The 27,692-nt window shown below is 40.3% G+C and overlaps 2 protein-coding genes across 5 annotated transcripts; one reads left to right on the plus strand and one right to left on the minus strand.

The window, feature by feature from the left end:
- Positions 1-959: 959 nt before the first annotated feature.
- DNAJC21 (DnaJ heat shock protein family (Hsp40) member C21) lies at positions 960-13,988 on the plus strand. 2 transcript variants are annotated; one of them, XM_035563768.2, is made up of 12 exons: positions 960-1,155; positions 1,526-1,619; positions 4,314-4,437; positions 5,322-5,444; positions 8,618-8,922; positions 9,474-9,628; positions 9,987-10,074; positions 10,326-10,484; positions 11,080-11,119; positions 12,147-12,334; positions 12,707-12,782; positions 13,486-13,988. In XM_035563768.2, exons 1-12 carry the CDS (start codon positions 1,059-1,061, stop codon positions 13,648-13,650), a joined length of 1,614 nt encoding a protein of 537 aa, XP_035419661.1. In that variant the 5' UTR covers positions 960-1,058; the 3' UTR covers positions 13,651-13,988. The 2 variants fall into 2 exon arrangements, with proteins under 2 accessions (XP_035419661.1, XP_035419663.1); XM_035563770.2 differs by having other exon boundaries at positions 961-1,155; positions 12,710-12,782.
- Positions 13,419-27,689, minus strand: AGXT2 (alanine--glyoxylate aminotransferase 2). 3 transcript variants are annotated; one of them, XM_035563771.2, is made up of 14 exons: positions 27,578-27,689; positions 26,457-26,542; positions 25,897-26,081; positions 25,413-25,536; positions 24,214-24,308; positions 23,010-23,103; positions 21,885-21,978; positions 20,738-20,838; positions 19,536-19,628; positions 18,578-18,710; positions 17,868-17,956; positions 16,726-16,875; positions 16,312-16,410; positions 13,419-16,017 (listed from the first exon to the last, which is right to left on the minus strand). In XM_035563771.2, exons 1-14 carry the CDS (start codon positions 27,618-27,620, stop codon positions 15,907-15,909), a joined length of 1,497 nt encoding a protein of 498 aa, XP_035419664.1. In that variant the 5' UTR covers positions 27,621-27,689; the 3' UTR covers positions 13,419-15,906. The 3 variants fall into 3 exon arrangements, with proteins under 3 accessions (XP_035419664.1, XP_035419665.1, XP_035419667.1); XM_035563772.2 differs by lacking the exon at positions 27,578-27,689 and adding an exon at positions 26,965-27,533; XM_035563774.2 differs by lacking the exon at positions 19,536-19,628.
- Between the last annotated feature and the right edge of the window lie 3 nt (positions 27,690-27,692).

The raw sequence follows: 27,692 nt of genomic DNA on the forward strand, positions 1-27,692 counted from the left end.
TGTTTACTAGTTCTTCTCTGTCTCCCACTTTTCCCCATTTCCCCAGCTTCTGCATATTTCAAGGTTTTGCTTATGCCGTCTATCCAGTTCCTCTGTTTCAGCCTAGAATAACAGGGCATGAGCAACTCAGTGTTACCTCTCTAACTTCAAAAGAAAGAGTGGTGAATACAGGCATCTAGTCAGTTTCTGAAATAGGGCATCTAATCCAAAGAAAAAGAGACTTGGGTCAAACTGAGGTCTTTGAGGAGCACAGATGCCCAAAGCAAAAGTTAACACTGATAACCTGACAGGAGTGGTGTTGGCTGGAAGAAAGTAGTGGAAGTAACTCAGAAGGAGCAGATCACTGCAGGAGCTGGTTTGCTGGCTTGGAGGCCATGTGTGGTTGGGACATATAATGCAGTGTGCACAGAATAACTGAATATCCCAAGCTGGAAGGGACCCATAAGGATCATCAAGTCCAGCTCCTGGTTCTATGAAGCACCCCCCAAAAATCTGACCATGTGTCTGTCTGAGAGCGTTGTCCAAAGGCTCCATTGGGCTTGGGGCTGTGACCAGTGCCCACCCTCTGGGAGCAGACCCTTTCCCTAACCCCCAGCCTGACCCTCCCCTGCCCCAGCTCCATGCCGTTCCCTCGGGTCCTGTCGCTGTCCCCAGAGAGCAGAGCTCAGCGCCTGCCCCTCCGCTCCCCTCGTGAGGGAGCTGCAGGCCGCCGTGAGGCCTCCCCTCAGCCTGCTCTGCTCTGGGCTGAACAAACCCAGGGACCTCAGACGCTCATCCACTTTGCCCTGCGGACCCTTCACCACCCCTGCAGCCCTCCTGTGGGCACCCTACCACTTTCACGCCCATCTCGCACTGCACGGCGTGCTGCCCTCGGGGGCCGGGCTGCGGGGCTCCTCCTCCTCCCGGCTCGGGCTGGGGCTCGGGCTCCTTATGGCTGCGCCGCCGGCTCCACCTCCTCCTCCTCCTCCTCCACCTCCTCCCGCCGCCGCTCCGCCCGCGCTGCCGGCCGGCCGGCGCTCCCCGCAGCCGTCCCCTTTGCGCCCCGCGTCCCCTCCGCCATGCGGTGCCACTACGAGGTGCTGGGCGTCCGGCGCGACGCCGCCGAGGAGGAGCTGAAGCGGGCGTACCGGCGGCTGGCGCTGCGATGGCACCCGGGTACGGTACGGACGCCGGTCTCGGGCCCGGCCCGGCCGCAGGCCCCAGCCAGGCGGCCCGGCCTCGGCCTCCCCGGCCGGTGGGCGGTCGTGGGGTGTGCGGTGGGGCGAGAAGGTGCCTTGGGAGAGGAGGGGAGGCTCTAGGAAAGCCTCCGAGGTGCCTTCTGACCCGGGTGGTGGTGTGAGCGCCTTGCTGGTGCGGCCGTGTCTCTGGCACAGCGCATGGGGCCGCATGGGTTGGCGTGGGGAGGGTGGTAACACCACCGGTAGCACCTGTGGCTCCGTGCTCTCGGCCCTGGTTTCTTCAGCGTTTGTGATGGGTGCTGCTGTTACGCTTTGAGTTGATTAAAATTTAATAAATTACTTCACAGATAAAAACCTAGAGAACGCCGAGGAAGCCGCAGAACAGTTCAAGTTAATCCAGGCGGCGTATGATGTTCTCAGTGACCCGCAGGAGAGAGCCTGGTAAGTAATATTTATCTGGTAGGAGACTTCAGGATATTTCTGCGTGCGTTTTTTCCCATTCCTTTTCTCTCTCTTGGCCTGTGCTTTGAATTCACCTCTCACCTGGCTTTGCTGGTGGTGAGAGTGGGGCCTGTGTAACAGCTGGCGTCAGCCTCATGGTGCTTTGCTCCAGCAAATAAATAGTTGAGAGGGCTGAAGCTTCCTCAGGAGGTGTAGCTGCAGACCCACACCTTTCTTGCTGTATTTTCCAAGGTGGTGTAGGACTGGGCACTGAGGGGTTCCCTGGGGACATGTTAGTGCTGGCATCAGTTTCTTCCTCCTAGGGTGGGAAGCAGTTTGCATGTTAACACAGGTATCCTTCTGCTCACATGGTATCACCCCAGTCTTTCCTACCTATGTTGCTATAACAGTCCTATGTCTTTTAAGAGGCTGCTAATTTAAATGCTCTGCGTAACGTTTTTCAAATGGGCTGAAGCATATACAAGCTTATGCAGTCGAGAACGCGTGCTAAGTTTGTCCTTCTTATAGTGCTGTTTTTCACTTTAAATGTGCTAATTTATGTTTTGGTTTTTTTTTTTTTTGTGCGTGTGTGTGTAATTTTTGGGTGGTTTAGATGTTGTCGTCCCTGTTTCTGAAAGCTCACTTAAACAGCTTGCTCTAATGCTAGTGCTAGGTTTCTGTTGGGAAATTGTTACTATAGTTATTACAGGCGAAGTCGTAGTAGGTAAACTAAAGGTCAAGAGATATTTACTGACCCAGGCTTTCTTCTCTCTGAGAAGAGAGAAAAAAGTGCCCTCTTGGCTGCTAGGCCACGCTGCTGGCTCACATTGCGCCTGCTGTGGACCAGCACCCCCAGATCCCATTCTGCTGAGCTGCTCCCCAGCCACTCGTCTCCCAGGCTGTACCTGTGTCCCACTGCTCTGTCCCAGGTGCAGCACTCAGCATTTTCCTTTGTTGAACTTCATGTCATTGATGATCACCCAGTATTTTAAGGTGTCTAGACCCCTCTGCAAGGCCTCTCATTCTTCCAGGCTGTCAGCAGCACCTCCCAGTTTACTATCACTGGCAAACCTGCTGGATGCATTTCACTCATGCATTCAGATCATTGATAAATATGTGAAACAGGACTGGCCCTAGAATTTAGCCCTGGAGAGCACTGCTAGTGACCAGCCACCAGCTAGATGCAGCCCCACGCACTACACAACCCTCTGAGCTCTGCCACTGAGCACCCAGCATAGTATGAGCCTGTTCATCTCACAGTTGGACAACTTGTCTAGAACGATGCTGTGAGGGACAGTATTAAATGCCTCCTAAAATCCCGAAAGATTACGTCTTCGTAATTACAGTCTTCGTCCACCAAGTGGGTGACCTTATCATAGAAGGAGATCAACTTACTAAGGCCGGACTTCACCTTCTTGAACCCATGTTTGACTATGCCTGATAATTTCTTTGTACTTTAACTGACTTTCAGTAGCATCCAGGACAACCTTTTCCATAACTCTTCAAGGGTTTGAGGTTAATCTCAGGTCAGCACTTTTCTGGGTTATCTCTCAAGCTCTTTTTGTAGAAAGGTATAGTATTGGCTAGCTTCCAGCCAGCAGGGATCTTCCCAGACTCCCACAACCTTTGGTAAATTGTTGGGAGGCGTCCAGCTGTAACATCCCTAACTCTTTCAGCACTCTGGGTGAATCCTGTCAGGCCCAATGGACTTATGAATGTTTTGCTGATAGAGCTGTTCCAATTTTGGTGACCTTATATGGAGAGCGACTGTTCCCACAGTCATGGTCCTCCAACTCAGAGGACCAGGCAGCCTGAGATTTGTAATTACTGTTAAAAAGTGAGGCAAAAAAAAGGCATTAAAGGCTTCTGCCTTTTTCTCCTCAAGTCACCATCTTTGCCAAGTATCAATGTTTTCCTTAGACCTCCTCTTGCTGTTGACATACTTGAAAAAGCCTTTTTGTTGTCTGACGCCACAGTGACCGGTCTCAACTCAAGTTGGGCTTTGGCTGTTCTTGTTTTCTCCCCACGCTTGCGAACTGCAGCTCTCTCATCTCACTGTGAAGTCTGACCTGGCTTCCAGAGGTCATAAATTTTCTTCTTCTGCCATAGTTCCAGGAGGAGTTCCCCTGTTCAGCCAGTCCAGGCTTCTTCCCCACTTGCTTGACTTGTGGCACAGTGGGACTTCCTGCTGATGGACTTTTAGAAGGTGGTTATTGAAAAGTGACCAGTTCTCATGGACCCTAAACCCTCTAGAGTTGATTCCCAAGGTATGCTGCTAGCTAGCTGCCTGAGAAGTTTAAAGTTTGCTTTCTCAGGTCCAGGTTGGGCAACTCCACTGACCTTTTTGCTCCCTACACCAAAAATGTTGAACTCTGCTATTTCATTATGGTCACTGTGGCCAAGACAGCCACCTGCCATCACCTCTCCCTCAAGGCCTTCCCTACTCTCAAACAACAGGTCCAGGAGAGCACCCTTCCTGGCTGGCTCACTTGGTGCATGTGACAGAAAGTTCTCTTCAGCATGCTGTAGGAATTTCCCAGGCTTGCTTGTCCTGTCAGTATGATATTCCCAGTGTGTGCCTGGGAAGTTTAAGTTTCCCATAAAGATGAGGGTTACTGATCGAGAGATTTTGCTGTTACCTGTCTTTTACTGGGATCTGTTTCCTTACATTTTGATGCTATGAATTTTTGCTAGGTACGATAATCACAGGGAGGCCCTCCTGAAAGGAGGGGTTGATGGAGACTATCAAGATGATAGTTTGGATCTGCTGCGCTACTTCACTGTCAGCTGTTACTCTGGATACGGAGATGATGAAAAGGTAATGAATTAGTTCGTCTTTAATGAATCAATTTAATTTTCAAGAAAAATGTCAGCATTTGCTTAGAGTTGAAAAGCTATGTATGGAGTTATTGAGCACAGGTGGTATAACAAGTGTTTGTATAAATCCACACTGGTTATCTAGGCAAGCTTTGATTCCTGCTTGTTAAAAATTACCTAGTCAGGATTCCTGAGTGTACTGTACAACTACAGGGTTTGTGTATGTTATTTCCATACACTATATAGTGAGGCATTCCATTGCTTTGCAATAGCACCAGTTTGTTCAGTAATGTCTTTAACAAGCTAGAATGCTTCGAGCTAAGGAAAGACAATATGATAACAGTGCTTAGGTGAAGTGTTCTTCCAATAATTGAATTCCCTGTTGGATTTTAAGATAATCATAATTTAAAAAGCTCTAGGTGATTAGAATAATTCCTCTCAGATAAAATTCTTATGTCTTTGCATTACTACAGTAGGAGTGAGTTAGCGACATCTTAATTTAAAAAAATAAAGATACAATTGGGATACATTCTTAGCAAATTTTATATTTGGAACTTCCTCAAAACTTGGTCCTGTGTAACTAGAAACTTATCAACATCTCCTGCATGCTGTAGCATTTTTTTTGTTTTCATTTAAAGTTGAATACAGGTGTTTGAAGTTTGAGACACACATTGAGGAATGAGAGGATGGGAACTTTGTTAAACAGAAGGGTCTTGCTGAGCAGATGCCTACAAGGCCTTTACTTGATTGCAAGTTGCTCTTGCAAACTGTAGTTTTCTCTGAATTGTAATTTTTTCTGAAATATGCTACTTACTGTAACTGAACATCTGTGCATTTATTATTGAGCAATGTAGAATGAATCAGACTTTTTTTTTTTAATTTTAGGGATTCTTTACAGTCTATCGACAAGTTTTTGAACAGATTGCAAAAGAAGAGATGGAGTATATGACTCAGGAAGATATTGAAGAATTCCCGACATTTGGATATTCCCAAAGTGACTATGATACGGTAAGAACAAGTGTAAAACTAAACCAAAAGTAATACAGTTGTAATTATTTTGTCCCACACTGAAATCAAAGAAAAGGCTTCTGCTGATCTCTGAGGTGAATACAAAAAGCAAGTATCTACTGTCTCTTAGACCTTTACTATAAAGGAAGTGCTTGTAATATGATTCATAATACTTAGATGAATCAAAAGTGTCATTTCCTGTTGGACTATATTAGTAGTCAGGCTTTTAGTGGTAAGTTGGCAAACAAACATTTCACAGGGCTAACCATCAATTATGCCAATGAAAATTAAGTGCAATGTTAAGTTTGAAACAAGGCCTTAAAAAAAAAAAAAGGATTTTCTCTTTACATCTAGCTGAGAGTAGTTCACCAGTATTCTAATGCAATATACAAGTAAATATATATTATAGCAAGAGATAAATATATTTAATATTTAAATTTTTAATAACATATAGTATTGTGTCTCATTTAGGAAAACTAAGACTCGTTCACTGCATAACATAGCCTGTAGGAAATGAGATATTTGGTTGACCTGCTGTGTAAGCTCCAGCTATGATATTCCTCTCATCTACAATTATTCTGTAGTAAGATTCAACTTGTAGAATATTGCATGCCTGCCTTATCTGGAGAAGATAATGCACAGAGGACACTTGAATTATTCCCATCTGGTTTACCAAGCATTTGTTGAGTTCTGTCAGACTTCTATTTTTTAATGGTTGCTAGTTCTTCTGTGTTGAAATAGTAAAGTAATATTTGTTTTCCCAGTGAATAACTGCATAGTACCGGTACTCACAAATATTCCTCCTAATTTGCTACTTCTCCCTGTCACTTTTAGTAGCATTGTACTGTGTGCTTAATTATTTATGAAACATTAAATGATACATACCTTAAAAAAGAGAAACTCTGACATTACAAAACTAGGCTGGAGTTAGAAACACTGTTACAAATTAGACTAAAAAGTGCCAGAATGGGTGTTTGAATTTGAGGTAACATTACAGGATGGCTTAAAAATTGAAATATTTCCTTGCGAGAGTATATTTAGTGTCTGTGAAATTGTTAAAATCCATCTGTTGCTAGAAAAAGCTTGAAACATCTTTTGGGAGCTCCTTGTATTGAAAACATAGAATAAATATGATTATAGACCAAAAATTGTTTTTAATGCTATCGACTAGTAACTGCCAAAATGGCTGTAGTTATAGAAGCAGCGTCATTATACATGTGCCTTGTTCACCCTGTTCTGGAAGCTGAATGCTCGCTTTTTGTTTTTTTGAATGGGATCTAGTGATTTTTGGAAGCATTTAATTGAAGGTAAACTCATTTAGATGGGAATGTCGTTAATCCTTCTTTGCTTGTATTCAAAGAGACAGTCAGAAGATTCCAGCATTGCAGTGGCCAAGTTTCTGCTCAGTGGGAGTATGGTGGGAAAAGAGATTTAGAAGGGAGCTACAAAAACTGTACAGAGGCTTTAAAATCTGTGGTGTGAATGTTCTCTGATTCAGCCTACTGAGTTAACTCCCAGAAAGTTTGAGAGGTGACTCAAAAAACACGAGGCAGCCAGGGAAGATATTCTTAAGTCTGTGACTTAACAAGACTTCATGAGAAGAGAATAATTGTAGGTCAGTTAGGTGCAGAAACAAAAGCAATCAGCTCCAATTATATGTAGTAAGCAAAGCAAAATCCACCTGGGAGTTCAGCATGAGCTGGTTTGTAGTCTTCTGGAGTGAGTACTGAGGTGGACTTCTATTTCAGGTAGCCACAGAGGAGGAGAAAAATCTCATAGCTCATACAGCTGGTGAAGGGACAGGTGGTCCCTGTCATCAGCTGATGGCCATGCATCCTTCTGCGCAGAAGATTCCTACTTCTGGAGCACAAATTTGAGCTAATAGTCTATTATCACTTAGATTATTGGACAAAATGTCCAATATGTATGTATGTCCTATATATATATATATATGTCCAACATATATATGTATAGCTGGATTTTAGTGGTAGCAGAGAAAAACTTCATAGCTACTTATCTGCCAGAGGCCACAGCCATGAACCTTCACATGTAGATAAGCTGTTAGAAATTAGTGTTGAGGAGATAATAGCTGTAGCCCAATGAATACCAGTGACATAAGGAGATGAAGAAATACTGACAGAAGAGATGTGAAGCTGTTACATTAAAGAACAGGACTTATGCTGTGAGGTGCTCCGATATACAGAACAGTAGTGAGCAGGGATAAGTAGTAAAAAGTCAGTTTAATGGGACAAGTAAATTTTTTTAAAATTTAGACATATTTTGTTTCCCAAATGTACAAAATGCAGAAGGTTAGTAATTATTTGGAGAGGAATATAGAGAATAAAACAAAAAATCATTATGCAACCTTACTAATTCAGTCTTTACTTGTGAGTAGTAAAAGAAAGGAGAATAAGGAAAGACGACTTACCGTTTCTTCTAACATGAGAGCTGGAGGGCATCATTTTAACCTGCAGTTATATAACAGAACAAAACAGGAGTAAGTGCGTCTTCACATAAATCCTCATTGAACTGCACAAGTCGCGGCTCCATGATAGTCTATATTGCCAGCAATTTACATAAGTTAGGAAAAGAAATATTAAACATTCATGAAAGAAAAATGGATTGAGGGCTATTAAACAATTTCTCTCTTGTTCTGGAAGCAGAGAGAATATGGTGGGGAGAAACACTATTTTGTATTTGCCATATGTTTTGTTGATCTTTTTGTGCTGGTTTTTGGCTGCTGATAGAAATGTACAGATGACCTTTGGTGTAATGTGATACGGTGGCTGTTACACGATACATGCGTCTGTCTGTTTATGTACAGAATATCTGATTCTGGTTTTGCTTTCCCATTTGAAAGGAAAAGTACAGCAAAGATAAGTAACTGCGCACTAACGTTAGCATGGTCCATTCCTAAAAGGGGATAATTCTAGAAATTGGAGTTTGGAATAGTTTAATAGATAGGTTGTTGGCTTGCTGTGTTGTGAAATTTTAAATATGATACTACGGATTTCTCTAAACCTTCCTGTGATTTAGTTATATTATGCTCTGGGGAAAAAACAGTGGCCTGTATAGAAATCTGTATGCAAAACTGCTACAAAAAAACTAATTTATTTGGTGAGTTCTTAGCCCCCTCCCTAATAAAGTGTTTTGTTCTTTTTTAATTTTAACAGGTAGTCCACCCTTTCTATGCATATTGGCAGAGTTTCTGTACTCATAAAAACTTTGCATGGAAAGAAGAATATGACATACGACAAGCATCAAATCGCTGGGAGAAACGAGCTATGGAAAAAGAGAACAAGAAAACTAGAGATAAAGCAAGGAAAGAGAGGAATGAACTGGTCCGTCAGCTGGTAGCCTTTATTCGTAAAAGGGATAAAAGAGTACAGGCTCATAGAAAACTTGTAGAAGAACAGAATGCAGAAAAACTTAGGAAAGCAGAGGAATTTCGGAGGCAGCAGAAACTCAAACAAGCCAAGTATGTAAATGTGGAACAAATTGTTTATTTCAAACTTGGACAACTGTCCATGTGGTTGCCATGTAGAGTTAGATTCTAATGATAGCCGCACTTGTTCTTTCAAAAATCCTTGAAAATTCTTTATATTAGTCTTGGTCTCAAGTGTAACCTTGTAAAAAATTGTATTGTAGCGTACCAAGCACAATTCTGTAGCACAGAGTCAAGTGGCAATGTGCTAGTGGGTTTTGCATTGCTATAGTGTTCATGGGACCGCGTAGCAGGTAAAAGCAGCTGTACTTCCTTTTAGGATCAAGCAGACTCTTCCTGCTGTGAGCTTGATATTTACCATGCTGCAGTACATTTCCTGCCTGAAATTTAAGCAGGATCCAATTATGTTGATACCTCCTTACTTGCAGTGTCAGTATGCCCACTGACATAACCAAGTACCTGCTCAGATTTCCAGGCCCTCCTGAAATACTGGAGAAGAGCAACCTATCTTTTAAATAATACAGTTTCTGTATTTCCCAGCTCATAAATGTGATGTAGAAGTTACTGTATTATTCTACTTACAGGCTTGCTGAGCAGTATAAAGAGCAGAGCTGGATAACTATGTCAGATCTGGAGAGGGAATTGCAAGAGATGGAGGCACAATACGAAAAGGAATTTGGAGATGGATCAGATGATGAAGATGAACTAGAAGAACAAGAGACAAAAGAAGGCATTGAAGGTACGGGGTATGGTGGTGTGAGCTGTGGTGGGTCATTACTGTGTGAATATTGGCTCACTGCACTTCAAGCCGCAGCTTCACAGCTCTGACTGGTGCAAGTCCTGTGCCTCCAGCTGAGGTGTGCCAGGTTAGAGGCTGGCCCTGTGATGTTTTCCATGGAACATGAGAAGACATCAAGCTACGACTGTTAATGTATGCTAATATATGATTTGCTGACATGATCTTGATTTGTCTGCACGTTAGCAATACTGAAGAAGCTGAATGTCAGTGTTGTGACTATTTCTTGGGGTTTTAAGAGTAACTTACTCAAAAATTGGTCATCTGACTTTGTCTCCCCAATCCCCATTCATTTCTTCAGACAAACTGAGTGACGAGGCTGAAGAAGGAGAATTTGCTGATGATCTCTACTGCCCTGCTTGTGACAAATTGTTCAAAACTGAGAAGGCGTAAGTGTGTGTGTATGGTTGGGAATTTTTTTCGTGCTGGGGGTGGAGATTGTTGCTTTTTAACTTTTTAAAAAGCCTTTTAAGGACTCTAACTTCACATCGTGGTCATTGTCTTCTTTCTAGCAGAGACATTGTCAGGGTGTAATTTTCCATTCTTAGCAGTGATGGATAATAGGCCAGTTATTAATTTATATGCAAATGTAACAATATTTGCTCAGCTACTTGCAGTAACTATTTGCTGGTCTTCACAGCATGAAGAACCATGAAAAATCAAAGAAACATCGAGAGATGGTAGCACTGTTACGACAGCAACTGGAAGAAGAAGAAGGGAAATTTCCTGCATCTTTGGATGATGCAAATGGAATAGATACTAAAGAGGATGAAGAAACAGAAGAGATGCCCAAACAAAAGTACTTAAAATTATTTTTAGTTATGTTATGATTAATGATTTAATTAAATCTTGAAGGGCCACAGGGAGAGCTTCTGACTGAATTTATTATCATGTTGGAACTCATAGTATCATGCAATTTGAAATAGTTCTTTGTGTAAGAGTACCAATAGAATGCATGCGTTTGTTTGGCTGAGTTCAGATGTAGGATATTTTTCAAATGGGAACTTCCTACAGGCCCAGTGTCTTTTGGTTTAGTTATGGTACTTTTTGTCAGTTGGATGTTGGCACACATAGAAAATGAGTGTACTTGAAATTAAGTAGAATTTATTTAATAAGTTGTACAGCTTCATTTTTTGATTGGACAAAGCATAAAACGAACTAGCTCATTAGTACCTTTAAGTTCAGTGTGAACAGAATAAGTGTTTTTCTAAATGCAATGAATAGTTTAGGAGAACTGTTCTTTTCACTTCAGATATGAATCATTTTCTAGTTGTGGCTACTATTCTAATACCATGTTATGATGTTAAACAAAAATATAACTTCATAACTTTTTAGAAATTGTATTCATTTTCATTTTTTCAAAGAGAGTTCATTTTGCATTCTTATCTTTACAGGCTCTCCAAGAAGCAGAAGAAGAAACAGAAAACAATGATGGTAGGGAGTCAGACGTAATGAAATTCAGGGAACTTTACAATCTTTTTTATCACATAATATGATAATATATCTCATAAACATAACTTTATTCTGTTTGTACAGATCCTACTAACTGTAGTGCTGGTTCCAAAGAGCTTGTGGGCTGAAGTGTAAGGAAAAGAGATAGAAAGAGTTTCAAGAAAAAAGATACAGGGAATATAGGGAAACAGGCAGATAAAGAGTGAACACAGGGAATTGATAAGAAAGACCAGCAATGGCTCTAGTGCATTAGCAACTTAATTGTTTGGTGATAGTTTTCTGCTTTGGCTGCTAGACCTGGTAAAGTGTACTGTTCATAAAGTAACTTTTTTGGCATCCTACTGACACTGTGTGGTTGTTGGAATGAACACATCCATTCCACCTTTCACTTGCATTGCAAACACCAGTAATGCCACCCACCGGAACGTGGGTGGCACTCTTGCATCGCTGAGTTGGAACGTTCTTGTGCAGAGAGATTCTTCTGAAAACATAACTTCCCTCCTTTACCAAGCTTTACCTTAAACTTTAGGAAAAGTTTAACAGTGTTTTCAAAAGTTAAGGGGGGGAAATACCCCCTTAAAATGTTTAGCTTCAGTCAGTAAGTAGAGTTTTGGCCTAAGTGTCCTAATGCAAACATCTGGCACAAAAAAACTTTAGCCTGAACAAGTACCATTTGGCAAAGTTGTAAACAAGGCCACTATCTTAGAATGTGAAATGGGAGCCCTGTCACTGAGCCCTGTGAGTAATTAAAAGCTACCTTCATTCTTCTCTTCCGTAGCTTTTCAGGCTGTTTTATTGGTGTTTCTTCCCTTCATCACAGGTGGTCTCATCTTTCAAAACAGGGGAACTAAGGTTTTGCCTGTTACACTCACAGAAAACATAGCGTAAAATTCAGAGGGTTGATTCTTTGTGTGTCACACCCATGTTTTGAGGTAAATTAGTATAACAGTATAAACGTAAGCACTAATGAACTTAAAGTCACTTACTTGCATTTCTTCTCTTTGGACAGACTTACGAGGACTCTTTTGATAAAAGTGCTGATGAGGAAACAGCTGAGCAAAAGGAGGTGCCATGTGTGGACAAGGACAGTGGTTCAGCAGAGGAGTTGGTAAATGATGGCCAAAGATGTGCTGTGTCAGAGGAAACAAGTGCTACAGAAGATAGCCAAGTAAATGAAGCACAAAGTGAAGTGAAAAGGTGCGCTGACTTACTATATAGCAGTGATTGACATTCTATGTCACATCTGATACTGTTAAAAAAAAGTCTAGATTTTTCTCACCTAGTGAATTGGGGGGGCTACTCCGCTAAATCAGAGTTCAATAAAAATGGTACAAACCAAGGAGTGTTAGGATTTAATCTGGAAACGGTATTAGACTGCAAATCAGTGCCACACATTTATCAGTATCTGACAGTTGATCATATAAATGACAATTCTTTTTTTCTGGACATACTTGTGTTGTGCGAAGGAAGAACAGGGGAAAATTAGCAGAAACTTTCCTTTGAAAGACTACTCTTAAGTGTTAATTTGAATATCTTGTGCACTGAACTTTGTTTCTCTTTGTCTGTAAGCAGTGCTAAGCCTAAAGGTAAAAAAGCCAAGGATGCAAAAAAGTCTGCCAAGGCATCTTCAGAGCACCCAACAACGGTATGTCAAATTAGTAATGCTACTAATCATGTCATGTAGTTACAAACGTAATTTCAAACAGGGTTGTTGGTTTGAACTCCAGTCCACAAATTCTGTTACAATTTACTGCTTGTTTTTTAGTAGTTTAAACAGGTAACTTTTCTTCCTGTGATTTTTATTAGAATCTGGGATATTGGAACATCTGATCCTGTCTTTGCAGAGAAAAGTAGGACTAAATTTCAGTTCTGAAAGAGTGGCGAGAACTCAGTATTCAAAGCAGTTTAAACAAACAAACAAAAAAGTAAACAAGACAGCTGTTGTCATCAGGCAATACCATTTGCATCTTTCCCAATATTAGTGATTCCCAGTAAGAGTGAACTCTTATATTAACTAGAGCTAAGACATAACTGAATTCAGTAAAGTTCAGAAATGAAAGTAGTACGTGTATAGTCTTGTTTAGTCAGGTGAGATCAAATGTAATCCAATGTATCATAAATGGGCTTTGCAAAGCTTCTGTTTTGTCCTAGGCTTTACTTAGCACTCCTTAAAATTCTAAGAGGCCATATTTGTAATGTTTGTTTTTTATTGTTAATCAGTAATGGGATTTTAATTATAGAAACAAACAATCACATTTCATTGTTTAAGAGAAGCTACATGTAACCAGGTGGTGCATTCTATTTATTATGCATTCTGTAAAAACATGAATCTTTTTTTTTCCTTGTAGAATGAAGTTCCCATTCACTGTGTAACCTGCAACTGTGCATTTCCATCCCGAAATAAACTGTTTGAACATCTGAAATTGACAGGACATGCAAAAGCAACACAAGCACCAGCTGTAAATGGAGCTGTACACACCAGAAGCAAAAAAGAGAAACGTAAAAACAGATAGAACTTAGATACAGTGACAGTCTCCGGGATCATACATGAAAAATCTCCCAAAATGGAGAGGTATGCATTGGCTATATTTTGAGGTAAACAGAGCACACAACTCCAACTTTTGGAGGAGGAAGGAAAAAAATGTAACAAAAGGAACGTTACCTTGTGAAGCAACCTGTGCTTTTGTTTGTTTTTACCAGCCTTTACTGACTGAATTTGGCCTACCCTTCCAGCAGCTTTCATGTTGAAGGGGAAAAAATAGTGATTCAAAGCTAGTTGCCTTGCATTCTTGTTGAAACTTGCATGGATGCAACCTATGCAGAGGAAATAAATTATTTTAACACGTTGCTATTTTTTTTGAGAGAAAACTGATTTAAGAATGGACTCTGCTGCTTTGATCATCTGTTAAAGATGAAATATGAACGAGGACAAGGGCAAAAACCAGGCTTTTCTGCTATCCTCAATGGCCCTTTCAAACTAATCAGCAGACAAAAGGGAGAAGAGTAAGATGACAAAGCTGGTTAATCACAGTTTTAGCAGTCCATATTAGATCTGTATGTGCACCTGCATGCCAGGTGTGTGTGAGAGGGATAATCTTGTGGAATAACCTTGCTGAATAATTGGGGAGGAGGGGGATGAAAACTGAGAAGTTGGTGTTAATGTATGTGAGGTGAGCTGCATGTGGAAAGTCTGTCCCTCAGCACGTATAACTTACATACTGCCATTTGACTGGGGAATGGTGTGAGTTAGACAGTTGTCTACATTTGTTCTTTTGATTTCTAATGAAAAACAAAATGGGAACTGGTATTATGCCTCTTTTTAAATGCATAATCTGCTTCATCTTGAATAGCACTTAAAAAAAAAAAGTGAGACGAACACCTGATTTTGGAGTGTAAGTGTATGAAAGAACTTTACAAAACAAATTGTGAATGCAGTTAGAGAATGCAATGCTCAGGGAGGGCTGGGGCTCTAGTCTGATAGTAAACCCCTAGAGTTGAAAAAAGCAATGATCTTGCCTTATTCAAGTTGCTCTAACATTTCAACTCATCAGACAAAATGGCAGAACACAGTACCATTGTTGGGGTAAGAAATTATTCAAACATTAAAATTTGAACTAAAGTAAAATGACTAATGACTAATGTACAGTTCTTGCTAACAGCCAGCAATGACTTTTTTTTTTGAGAGTGAGGGAGGTAATGAACTTTTTTTTTCCCCAAAAGTGGTTATGTAAGAAACGCTGCACCTTATTTCCCCAGCCAGATTTTGCATCTTGCTAAATGACTAGTTGGTGTGCTGTGCAATCCTAAAAGCAGCAGGAGGAAAATAAAAGCATTTTTGGAGAGGATGATGACTGGATTAGAGCCCCATATAAAAAATACTTAGTGTAATTAGAACCTTTACAATTAGGTGCACAGATTTTATTTTTGTGCTTTTACAGTGCACAAATTACAGTGCTTCCTTGTAGTAAGGGTAACCAGTTTTAGCACTGTTTGAAACCTGCACTTACGTTCTTCTCAGAGTGGTTCCTAGCCCAAATAAATGTGTGAAATCTCCCATTGTGGGACTGAGGGTGAGACTTAAACTCTGCAATGTTACCTTTGAGTTAATTATTTTTCTTATTTAAATAAAATCAAATACTTCATCACTGTCTGTCTTTACAAATGCTCATGAGTACTGGGTGTAAGAGGGAAGGTTGTGGTGGCTGTGGGGGTGACCATAGTGGCAGGTGGTCAGGGACTACACTGCACTGGTCACAGCTGGCTCTGCAACAGTCCCACCACATGCCAAAGCTCAGTTAAGCACGAGTTTGTGTTGCCTCTGTGAAAACACAGTTAAGAAATGGCAGCAAATGCTGTGAGACACAGGAAAAAGGCCGTAGCAGCAAGAGGCACTCCATGGTGGTACCTGTAACACCCCCAGAGTGATGGTAGCCTGTTGGAAGACCTGTGTTGGTGCATAGGAAACAAGTGAGATAGAAGCAGCAGCAGAAGAAAAGAGTAAGGAACAAAGAGCAGCAGAATTAAACCACTGTGTCCTAGCGTCACCTGTTGCACTGTTAAAGACAACTGTAGGACTGAACAGTATTTTTACAAAATAGATTAGAGAACATTCTCTGAAGTCTGGCTCTGTGAGAGTAGTCTTATGATGCTGACACATTTATCTTCAGACTATGATTCTTCTTGTCCAGTGTAGATTAGTGCAGAGCTTGGATGGCAGGTATCAGGGGTTCATTCAACTGCATCTCATGTACATAATAAACAGTTCCAGTCTACTTTGCAGCTGCTCTTTCCATGTGTCTCTCTAATGCAGTATGAATTACTTCAACAGCGAAGTCAGCATCCTTTTTAGTGATGCACATAGGAGGTTTAATTCTAAATGTCTGAGAAGGAAAAAAAAAAAAGATATCCTTACACTTGTGTGGAAAGAACATAGGTTCTAACAGCCCTTCTAGATCAGTGATCACCCTTTGCCAAACAATCTAACCATAAATATGGAAAAATAATAGCAGAACTGCAGAGCTGGGACCAAGGCTTCTCTGAAGTGTGCCCTGAACTAGTTGAGCACTGGTTTCTAACTAGTTCTAGCCCTAGTTTCAGAAAAGAAACAAATAGCTCCTGCTTGGTTTGTAAATCAAGCAAAATCAATAAAGTTAATTTAACCAGAAGTTCAATACCTGATTGTAGAGTCCTCCTCTTCCAATCAGAACACCCATATCTTTACAGTCTTCCCAGATGTCACAGATTTCTTCAGCTGGAAGAGGGTGGCGACTGTCCTATGAAAAGTGAACATTAAACTTAGATATTCTAAATTAATTCTAAGAAAAAGATGTATATTCCAGTTATTCCAATATATCCCACTCCCATCTCTGTCTAAAAACAGTTGCATAATTTAGTCTGCTTTCTAAGATGGCTTTATGCAATTAAAGTGCACAAGTCACTGTTTACACAAAGCTTGTGATATATTTGAAATGCTGGAATGTTCTGGCTCATTTTTAGCCAGAGCAATGCTTTCTCACTCCACCAACTGTTTTTTAAGTAAAACGTTCAATGGCATTGAAAGGAATTAAGGAATAAAGTAAATCATCAACCTTATCTGTCACCATTTCTATCCCAATCATAAGTCCCTTGCCACGGACATCTCCAACAATTTCAAATTTATCCCGTAGTTTAGCAAGCTCCAGTAGCATATATGTTCCCACATCCTCGCTGTTTTTTTGTAGATGATCTTCTTCAATAGCCTGGTGAAAATGATGCACAATGACAATGTTGCAGGATGAGCTTCTAACACATCTGTTTAATACCCAGTTAGATCAGTGACATATCACCATCTCACTAACTCTCACAGATTTGCATACTATGTTCCTTCACTACTATGGTATATAAAAACCTTTACTAATATGGTATTTCATCTCTTCCAATCCACTAATAGCATCAGATTAAAACTGAACAGAATATTTTGATGTTGTTCTCTCCTTTTGCACATTTTACTTGTTATGCCATAATCATAATTTAGTAATTTATGGTCACATACAGTCATAGATGAAAAATCTGACCATCAGGTTTATTTTCAAAATCTTACACAAAATATTTTAAATCTTTCTCCAGCACCATAAGAAGAATATAACTTGACAAGGCATACCTATGGGTACTAGGCAGCCTTTTAGGAAACAGTTTGAGTGCTTTAATTAGATTCACTAACACTCATCAATGCTTTTTAAATGCAATATATACATTTTTTCATAGTTTGCTCTATTTATCAAAGTTCTGACATGTAACCAGCTATCAGCACTGACATGCACAACTTAATTTACAAACTGAAAGTTTGCTTTAATAAAATTCACAAAAGAAAACAAAGAATTACAAAAGTTAAAATGATACTTTTCCTTTTTTCTTCTTTTTTCTTTAACTCCTTTTATTTCAACTCCATTTTATTTTTTTCCTAACTGACAACCTCTTCAGACTTGTTTCAGATAAAGGTTCCATGTTATTTCCAAGATGAAAACTACAAATGACTCCTATTCCTGCTAAAGGGATGAAAAATTTGCAGTGGAACTAATCAGGAACTTATATTTTTCCTACACATAAAGCACCCTGCCTATGTACAAATAATGCTTGTATATGTTTATATAGTTACAAAATTGTCCACATTTAACTTTATAATAAGAACAAATGCGAGCAGTTTTTATCCAGACAAAGCTTGGAATATATTAATTCATAACATTCTCCCTACATCAAGAACTGCAGCTCCAACTACGCAGGCTAAAGGGTTTCCTCCAAATGTATTAAAATGAAGGTTTTGAGCCAAAGAATTTGCAATCTCTAGAAGAGAAAAACAAAACCAGAAAACATTAGTTAGTCTTACAGTTGTTTCACAGTTGGTAACAGTACTTACGTGTGTTAACTTAAAATATTGCTGTGTTTCTACCCTGATTCTCCAAAGTGATAGATTATAATACATTGCTAAAACTACAGAGTTTAACAGATGCTAAAGATAGACTTTAAAATGGTCACACTTTAAAATAATCTAGTCAGTTGTCTCCTTGGGCCAACGTCTACAAATTTTCTTAACTAGACTCAGTGAGTCATTCATACAAATCAAGTAGTCAGCTAACATATTGTCTTCTCTTAGTGCATTGATTATTAAAATGGAGAATTCAGAGAAGATTTTCAGGATTTCTTACCAGGCTCTGTGACAAGGTTATCTCTGCTTCAGTTATGCAATTAACCCCATCTAAATAAAGCTTTGCACTGCTATAAGCACAGCTCCAGGTAAAACCAGTCAGTAACGAGAAACCAATTCATTTACCTCAAAAGACAGCTTGAAACCAAGATCATTAATAAAGCTCAGCTGTTTGAATACATGTCTCTCCAGTAAGTAACTATTGTATAGTACATTTTGTATTTGCTCTACTTTAATTCTTAGCAGGACAGAACACATACCTTTTGTTGTAACAACAGCTGCCATGGGAAAGCCATTACCAATTCCTTTTGCCAAAGTAACAATGTCAGGGACTACATCATGCGTTTGAAATCCCCAGAAATGGCTGCCTGTTCGTCCAAATCCTGTCTGTACCTTTCAAAGGAAAAATCCAGAGAAATCCCCATCACTTTCTCACATTTCACAATACGGTTTCTTTCTCTTTTCTTTCTATTCTTGATGATTTGCATTACACTGCAACCATACCTTGAATCAGCTATTGTAGAAAGACCCTTACTCAGGTGACTTTGCACAAAATACTATTTGTTATAATTGTGTTTTGCATATTAAACAGCTAACATCACACCATGTCTTAGGCATGGTGAAATGCACAAATATGCTGCAGCTTCCATTTCAAAATGGAGAGGAAACGCAACTGCTTATCACATTTCAAAATTGCAATCCCATGATTGCCGATTTCTACTACTACAATGCTTGACATATGTATCACAGTCACTTTGAAGAGTTCACTAATATGTCAAATGGCCTTAGGTAAGCAAATTTTATTTATGAAATGTATTTGCAGAGGGACAGGAAAAGAACCCTGTTCTAGAGTTGCCAATGTATGCAAACAACACTTCTAACCGTAATTATTATTGTGACAATACCACATCACAGCTGGCATTTATTAGTTGCATATTTTTGTAAATTTACTCCAGACTTCTTCCAAAACTGAAGGACTCAAGTCTGCTACAAGCCTTACCCTATGTCTAAAATTAGAATACCATGCTGCAGAATAAAGGCAGTAAAAACTATGAGGCACCTAAGCTTGGAAAGAGGCACCATGTTAACCTTAAGTGAAATCCTATGTATTTCACAGCTTATTTTATTTCCAGGCTTTCAGTTTGCCTTCATGGGGATTCTTCCAAAAAGACTTTCAGAGGTACCCCAAACTCCAGAGTTTTTTGTGAAAAAACTCACTTCATCTGAAATACAAACACCTCCTCTTTCCCGTACTAGCCGGTACGCTTCCTTTAAGAAACCTTTTGGATATTGAACAGCTCCATTAACACCCTGCCAAGACAAATAAATAAATCAATAAAATAAAATAAAAAGAAGATGCCTTCAGGAACAGGAAATGAAAGAGTGGTTTTACTGGGTGACCATCCTACAGTAAGAAAAAATACCAGCAATTCTCAGGTAATAGCAAAACAGTTGTCTCAAATTTCAGTCTTCAGCAGTGAAACTGCTTCAGATAGTTTCTTCTCAGGTCACACATTCCCATCCCACAGGGCAGTTTGGTGTTCCATTAGATCTGTTCGTACAAATGTCTGTGAGGCCATACTGTAAATTGGACCACTGTAAGATAGAGCGGATTAAAGACAAACTGCCAAAACAAGTACCTTGAAAACCTGCACACTGAGAAATCCATAAACTGTGTTTCATGATAAATGTAAATGGAGAATTCACATCCCTTCTTTAGTAAATTTGTTTAGAATACCATTTCCTCTATTTCTGTGCACGTTGCCAGAAATTCCACGCTATACCTTGACTGCAATGGCTTCTTAGACTAAAACATGTGAAGGCTTAGGAAAAAGCAAAAACAGAGCAGCTGCAGTTTTCTCTGGTCACAGTTCTCACATTTTTTTCTTGCCTTTCCTGCTTTCAACATATATTCTCCATTCCTCCTAACAACCACATATACATTCCTTTAACAACCACATATACAGCAGTTCTGTAACTGGAGTGAAGCACCAAGAAAATGAACTGTGGCCAGCTGGAGAGCTCCTAAAAACATAGTGGAGAACATGGCTGAGAAGAGGTGGAAGGGAAATTGTACTAAAGTTTACAGAAATAGTAAATAGAAAAGCACTATAAAATTTGGAAGAAGGTACTGAGATACAAAACAATAGCGTGTGCCATCGGAGCTATTTAAATACAGAAAAAGCACATACACTTAATCATGATTCTTTGTTTAACTTCATGAGTAACATTCTAGCTCTGCCAAAATCAGTGACAAAAGCTGAACTTTTAAGAGCGTGCATTCATTCTTCCAAATGTTTAAGGTGTTTAAGTCATAAAAATCAATAGACATCCATATTTAGGGTGTAGCTAAAGAACACCAGATTTGAATATTTCATACTATTTGTGATAACACAACTGAGAAATGCGACACTACCTACCTGAATTGGTTCACTGATAAATCCAGCTATTGTCTTTGGCACACAAGTGTTCAGAGTATCTTTGAACTGTTCAATGTACTGCTCATTTGCATGACATACACCTGTTTACAAGGAAAATACTTTAAATACAATTTAATTAAAATGACAATAGCAACTTTTAAAAACGAAAGTGTACATCTGCAAGTATTATCTGACTATATGGTAAATATCACCTCTCAAATAGATAAAAATGGCTAAATATCACGAGAGTCCCTTATTTTCTCTTCAACCATTTATACCCTAAAGACTGCCAAATCTAAAACAGCAAGGTAAAGCTGCCAGACAATGAGATGTTACAAATTATAAGCTGTAGCTTAGGGAGTGTGAAACACCTACATCAACAGAAGGAATAAGCAGATACTTTTTCAGGGTTCAATTAACATCAGAATAAGATGTAAGGAACATTATGTTAGTGCAGATACAAGGCTTCTGGAGAATACAGCTGCATGTAAATCTATACTAATAAAGAACAGAGAAATTAGTATAGGTAATCCTCCCATTCACTGGGGAGGGCAAAGATAAGAAGGAAATATTTTTTTATGCATGTGAATTAAAACAACAGAGTGCCTCTTGAAACAGTGGGAAAAAATACCATAATTTTTGTTAATTGGAGAGGAGCAGAGGAGCTTTCACACTGTATGTGAATGGATATTCTGCCTCATAAAGACGACTTCTTATCACTGGCTTCACGTTGTTCTTACTATTTATATTATTCCAAAACAGCAGAAAATACCAATCAACAAATAGTACTTCCTGGTGCACTAAGGTTTGAGAACCACAGCTTTCTGAATATCAGAGCTGATATTGACAAATGCTTGAAATGAAGGTTAGGATTTTCAGAAAAAAAAAAAAAAAAAAAAAAAGGAAAAAAAAAAGAGAGAGAATATGAGATGTTGCTTGCCCTTTTTTTTCTTTTTCCTGAGAGAAGCAGATACCCATGATTTCTGCAATATTTTCTTTAGTTGCCCTTGCAAACCCAAACTAGAGGTCTACTGAGGAATGCTTACCTTTCTTAAGGAGGTAAAAATAACCTGAGCATATACTTTGACTTCTACAGCCCCTGTTACTCTCTAATCTAAAAAACAAATAACTTTTGTCATTGACCAACCTTCAGAACAGCTGCATTTTCGAACAGTTTGTACTGGAGAATCTCTACAATTGCTGCCTCCCCACGGACCACGAAAAACATCTGGCAACATTGTCTGTCAAGCATAAGAGAAATAGCTACAGATTTGGTAACATCGTTCTAAGAGATGTGTTAATCATACCCAGGGATGACTAACTGAAAAAAAAAAAAAAAGAGGCTGTTAGGGACAAAGAGCATAACTAGTTCCAATGACTTTTCCAAAGAACACTTGTGGAATAATACCAGGCTTCTCCCACAAAGATATCCCTGTAGTAGTGACTCAACTGATGATTTCCTTTCTTTTGATCTATAAGTTTTTAAGTTAGTCAGCAGTTATGGTTATCTAAGATTAATGGCAACATTTTCAGAGTTGCCAGTAGTGCTTCAATAATCCAAAGCATGATGAAATCTGCAAAATATAGGGAGGCAGGTAGATTTCACAACAGAGTAAAAACAGACTGAAAACTAGGAACTTCTAACCCTGACTGCTAATGAGTTACCTGAAGACATGTAATGTCTTCATCTAGTGAACCAGGTTGGGAGTTTGCTATAAAGGAGCCTACCCGGAGCCAGTGCTGTGACTGAGCTACCACCAGTACAGACCAGAGGAGCCAAAGCCAGCTTCTAGCAAACAGAAAGCCATTCCCATCTTCCCAAGGGCACAGATGTAACTTATTGTCACTTATCCCCAATGGAGCTCTGTCACAGATATGTCTCCTCTCTTGTTCATGTAAAGGACAGGTTCTTTTTCATTCCAGGGTAGAAAATATTTCAGATCAGCAGAAAGCAGCTTTACACAGATTTGACAAAGCAAACTTGAGAAAAAGAGTCCAAGTATTACTTTTTTGCACCCTCCTCAGATCTCTATGCAAGCACCAAGCAAGAGTAAAGCACTGAAAATCACAGTTATTCATGTTATTGGTTGTCCCAAATCTAAATTAGCATAAGCAATGGAGTATCTGGCTCTTGTTGCAGGAATAGCTACACTGCAGTTTGGTTAGTAACTATAAAGCACTTTGAAGATAAAAATTTGCTAACCATCAAAATGTTCAAATAAAGTGCTAGTTCATCAGATTGTTAAAAAAAAATAATAAATTAAAATCTCACTGTTGAACAGCCAAAGCCATTGGCAACGCCATGCTTATAAGGACCAATAGATGTCAATCCCAGTGTGTAAGGGCTGCCTCCATGGTATGCTCCTCTGTGCAAACAGACAAAGCACAAGAACATCACTCATTTCCAAAAAGAGACTGTGGCAGTATTAGTTCTGAGAAGGCATGCCTCTGAGATATAAATTATTGGGAAAAGTGTGTGCTGCTACACTCAAAACAAGATTCCTACTGCCATTTCTTTTGCTTTGGTCTTGGAAGGTCCGTGACTGCCCATCTGCATTGATTTCCTGTGATTTCATATGCTATAATTGTTCACAAGGAGAAGAGAATGAGGACTGGAATTGACAGCAATTCAGACAGGTTTTATGCAAGCGCCTCACAGAGTTCTGCTGCAGCACCTGAGCCCCACAGAACAAACATCGCTGTTCTTTGAATCATGGGAACTGCTGCTCTCTCAAACAGATGCTGCCAATCTTTAAACTGCATGGTGGTTTGTTGCTAGTTTTATAATCAAACCAGAAGTTCATTAAGCAGAATATACAAGCTAGGTGGATGCCCAATGTTCCGTTGAACAGAATGGCAGAAAAATACAGCTCCTTATAACAAGACCTTTTATTCTAATATCTGTGGCTGCCTTGGATGCACAGTAAAGAGAAGAATTGCTTACACTGGTTCTCACAGAGCCCTCACCCCTGCACCACCTCTGTAGTTAAGCCAGAAGAGCTGTTAGTGTAGCTGTGCAGTAAACTGTGGTTCAGGGATCAGGCAGAAAAATAAGGCAGCAAAACAAACAAAACCAAAAAACCTTTCTTCCAGATAATTTTCAGCCAGACCAGTTCCCTGCTGTGGTTCACTGCACCGCTGTTCCAGAGGTGCCCCACAAAGAGGAGCACTGCAGGGGTGGAACAAAGGAAGAGAGCAGTAGTTGCTGACGCCTGCTCTGACCCTGAACGAAGGTCCACCGAAGCACAGCCTGAACACAAAGACTAGATCCTTTTACTAAGTAAGAAAAGCAGAAATTACAGATCGTGTCTTCTCTGCAGAAAAGTCCTAATACACTGCATCAAATTTTGAATTCCTATTTTAATCTTCTTTGTCCAACAGGGTGTCCTCAGCAGATATGGAGTTACTTCTTGTTTTAGGCATATAGAGACTGATCACACACACAGTAAGTTTGATATAGACCATACCACCATTACCTGAAAGAGATGATGTCGAAGTTACGAGTATATAGCCTTGCCATGAACATCGCCAAGTCATTGGCTTCTGACCCACTGTTGGTTAGATAAACCACCTGTGGAAGAACACTTAGGATCAGTACAGTGCACAACCACCACCTATTTATATGTCACTTTATAACAGTATGAGGAATCACTTTTCACTGCCGCTAAGTGACCTCACTGTAGTAAATTTAGTGGTGCCCATAGGGTACAGATGGGAACAAAGATCACAATGACACCAAATAGTATACAAAATTTTTAAGACTTGGACTCTTCAGGTTTTCGTCCCACATCTGAGATGGAACAATGATTCAAAGAAAAATAGGGTTGTTTGGGTCAAACTGAGCATGACTAACTCAATAACCTTCAGACCAGTAATACCAGCTGCAAAATACCCTTGTGTGTTAGTTACAAGGAGCGCAACACAGAGAAACAACAGTAGAAAACAACAGGTTGTTTATTAGGTTCCACTGAGAATTAAGGGGGATATTCTGAATATAAGATCTAAGATTTGAAAACAGCTCAAATCCTACTGTGACTGGTTTTAAATTTAATTTTCAGAAGTGACTGAGACACTCACTCCCCTGCTTAAGCTATGCAGATGCCTTACATTTACATCTATTCTTGAAATTCCTTCCATTTTTTTAAGACTGCAACAGCTTCACATATTTCTGGTAACCAAGTCTCTTTTTATGACCAGTTTCTTTTACCTGAAGAAACACAGTATTTTTCTTACTATTTCTGTGCATACGGAACATGACATTTTGACATTTATATGGCTTGCTTACTTAAATGTCAGTAAAGCTCACTACATAAAATACTGTCAAATACTTTTCACTCTTAATTTTTGTAAGATCAAGAAAGTTAAGGCTGACTACATATAACAATAGTTAAAAACGTCTCAGCTCCTTCAGTCATTTTTCTCCAGTCAACACCCCTTAACAGCATTGACTGGAGAGGGAGAGCCAAACAGAAGAGGAGCTTGTGTTATTATGCTTGTCTATATCCAAATCTAAAGAAAAGGCCTTGAGGATCATCACGCTCTCTTTATCTGACAGTCTCTGGAGAGGTTTTTCTCGCTGCAGATATTGTGGCTCATTTATGTATGTAATAAATATTTTCATTTAATAAACAGACACACACTTTCCCCATCCCTGCTCCTGTCAGAAGTGAAGTACCTTAAGTGGATCTGGAATAAGTGAAGTTAGCTTCTCAGCATATTCCTGGATTGATGGGTGCATGTAAATATTAGTGGTATGCCAAAGGCGAGCAAGCTGTTTCTGGGTAGCCATAGTTACCTTCCTGCAGGTAGAACAAGAAGAGACACAGGGACTTCATTCAACATGTGTATAAACACAACCCCCCTGCCTCTGTAACTAATGCTGAAAATCCAGACACTGCCATTTGCCCAATAGATGATCAAATAGATAAAATGAATGAATTCTTCAAAACATAGTGGGAATTGACCTTAATATGTAATGCATGAAAATCCAGTGAATTACATTGTTTTTTTCTTTTCTTCTCTCTCTCTTTTTTTTCTTTTTTTTTCTGTTTTTTTTTTTTTTTGTTTGTTTCATTGTGCCACGGATTAAGAAAGAACAAAGCCATCGACAGCATCTCTTCTTGTATTTTGTCGTGTAAATCAAATAGTAACACGCTTACGGGTGACAGTGACCAACACTGACGGTAACGATTCCAGCAAAGAGATCAAGGTATCTTCGTCCTTCATAATCAAACAACCACTGCATGTATCCTTGATGCAGCAACAAAGGCTTCTTGTAAAATGTTCGCAGTGAAGGAGAAACGTTTTGCTCACGAATCTTCAACATATGTTCATATGGATAAGACTGGGGGGAATAAAAAAGTCAGTATCTGTTCATGCTTTCTAAAGATCCAGACTAAAGGAACAGCTCTAGTTGTTCACAGGACAAAGATTTTAACAAAGTCTGGCACACAGAGTGCTCTGCAAAACAACCTTTTGAAACAAGACTGCTGTTCTGCATTTATTTATTTTTTTTTCCTGGAAGTCTTCCAAATCAACAATTTAGCCTTAATTATAGAAATGTCATGCAGATGCATCTATAGGTTATATTGTGGTTTTAACAAACAAGCTAATAGCAAAAGTCCTATTCAATAGACAGACTATTCACAGCAGATGAGCCTATCACTTAGATCTCGTAGTGGAGTCTTACTTAAATTCAAGTGTAGGATATATGACTTACTTGGTATTTTTCAGGTACAAAGTTGCAAGGAGGCATTTTTGCTTGTACAGAGACAGTGCTTTTCCACTTCTGCTGCCTAAAGGCAACTACAAAATAGAAACAGAACTATCAAACATGTATCAAAGTTCACATCTGAAAGCATTTCGTAACAAGCTTGTTCACAGAAAATAAAAGCTACAGACAAGGAAAATACTTTGAGAGCTTTCCTTTGGGGAAAACAAAATGCTTCAGAACTCTGTCTGCAGAAAGGCAAAACATATGTTGCTTTATTTTGACAGAGAAAATCTTAGAAAAATCATTTTCTGACACAAGACCAGAGACAAGGCCGGAGACAAGGCAATGACACAGGTCCAAGGTCCATGCAGGAGATGGGGCCGGGGACAGGACTGGTGGCGAGGCTGCCCACCCCCGTGGCATGGCTGAGACAGGGACATGGGCATGGATGGAGGTCCTGGGGAGCTTGGGGCTGTCCTGGGGTGTTCAGGGCCCCCACAGCTCTCGTCCCCACCTTCTGCTCTCTCTTCAAAATCCTGAAGTCACTGTGCCATCCTATCTTTAGCTTAACTTGAAGTATAATTAAGCGGACATCAAAAATCGTTATCCTTCTTCTGCATCCCTAACGCCATCAGCTGAGAGCTACACCCTTTATTTTTCAACGCTTGAGGTTTCACACGTTTCTGAAAATACATCAAACAAATGAAATATAAAGTTTCCCAATACTGACCAGATAGACTGCCACTACCTTGAACGAATTAAAGACCCACGAGTGTCCAGACTCAACAAACGTGAATTAAAGCCCGAGGTCTAGGACCCAGCTCTGCCTGTAGATCTTTTCCAAGGGGATCTACATCTCCCACCCGTAAACACGGCGCTGCGAGGAGAAATCCCGGCGTATCGGGGGGAATCGCTGCCCCCAGCCCCTCGGCGTCCCGGCCGGCCCCATCTGCCCAAGGCCCTCTGGGTTCCGCTGCAAAAACGCGTTTCTGCGGGCAGCCCCCGGCAAGGCGACCCCAAGGACAGGGTAAGAGCCGCCTCAGCCCATCGCTGCTCCGGGTAACGCCGCCACCCGGTCCCTGTCCCTGTCCCTCGGGGGGCCGCTCGGCTCCCGGCGCTGCCCTTACCGCTGCCGAGCCGGCGACCGCCCCCCCGCCGCAGTGCCGCCATGCCGCCGGCCGTGTGCCGGGCACCGCCTGGCCTGAGGGGCCCCGGGCCCCGGGACCGCTGCCCTCGCCCCGC

This window comes from Cygnus atratus, chromosome Z (genome assembly GCF_013377495.2).
Source record: "Cygnus atratus isolate AKBS03 ecotype Queensland, Australia chromosome Z, CAtr_DNAZoo_HiC_assembly, whole genome shotgun sequence".
Classification (NCBI taxonomy): Eukaryota; Metazoa; Chordata; class Aves; order Anseriformes; family Anatidae; genus Cygnus; species Cygnus atratus.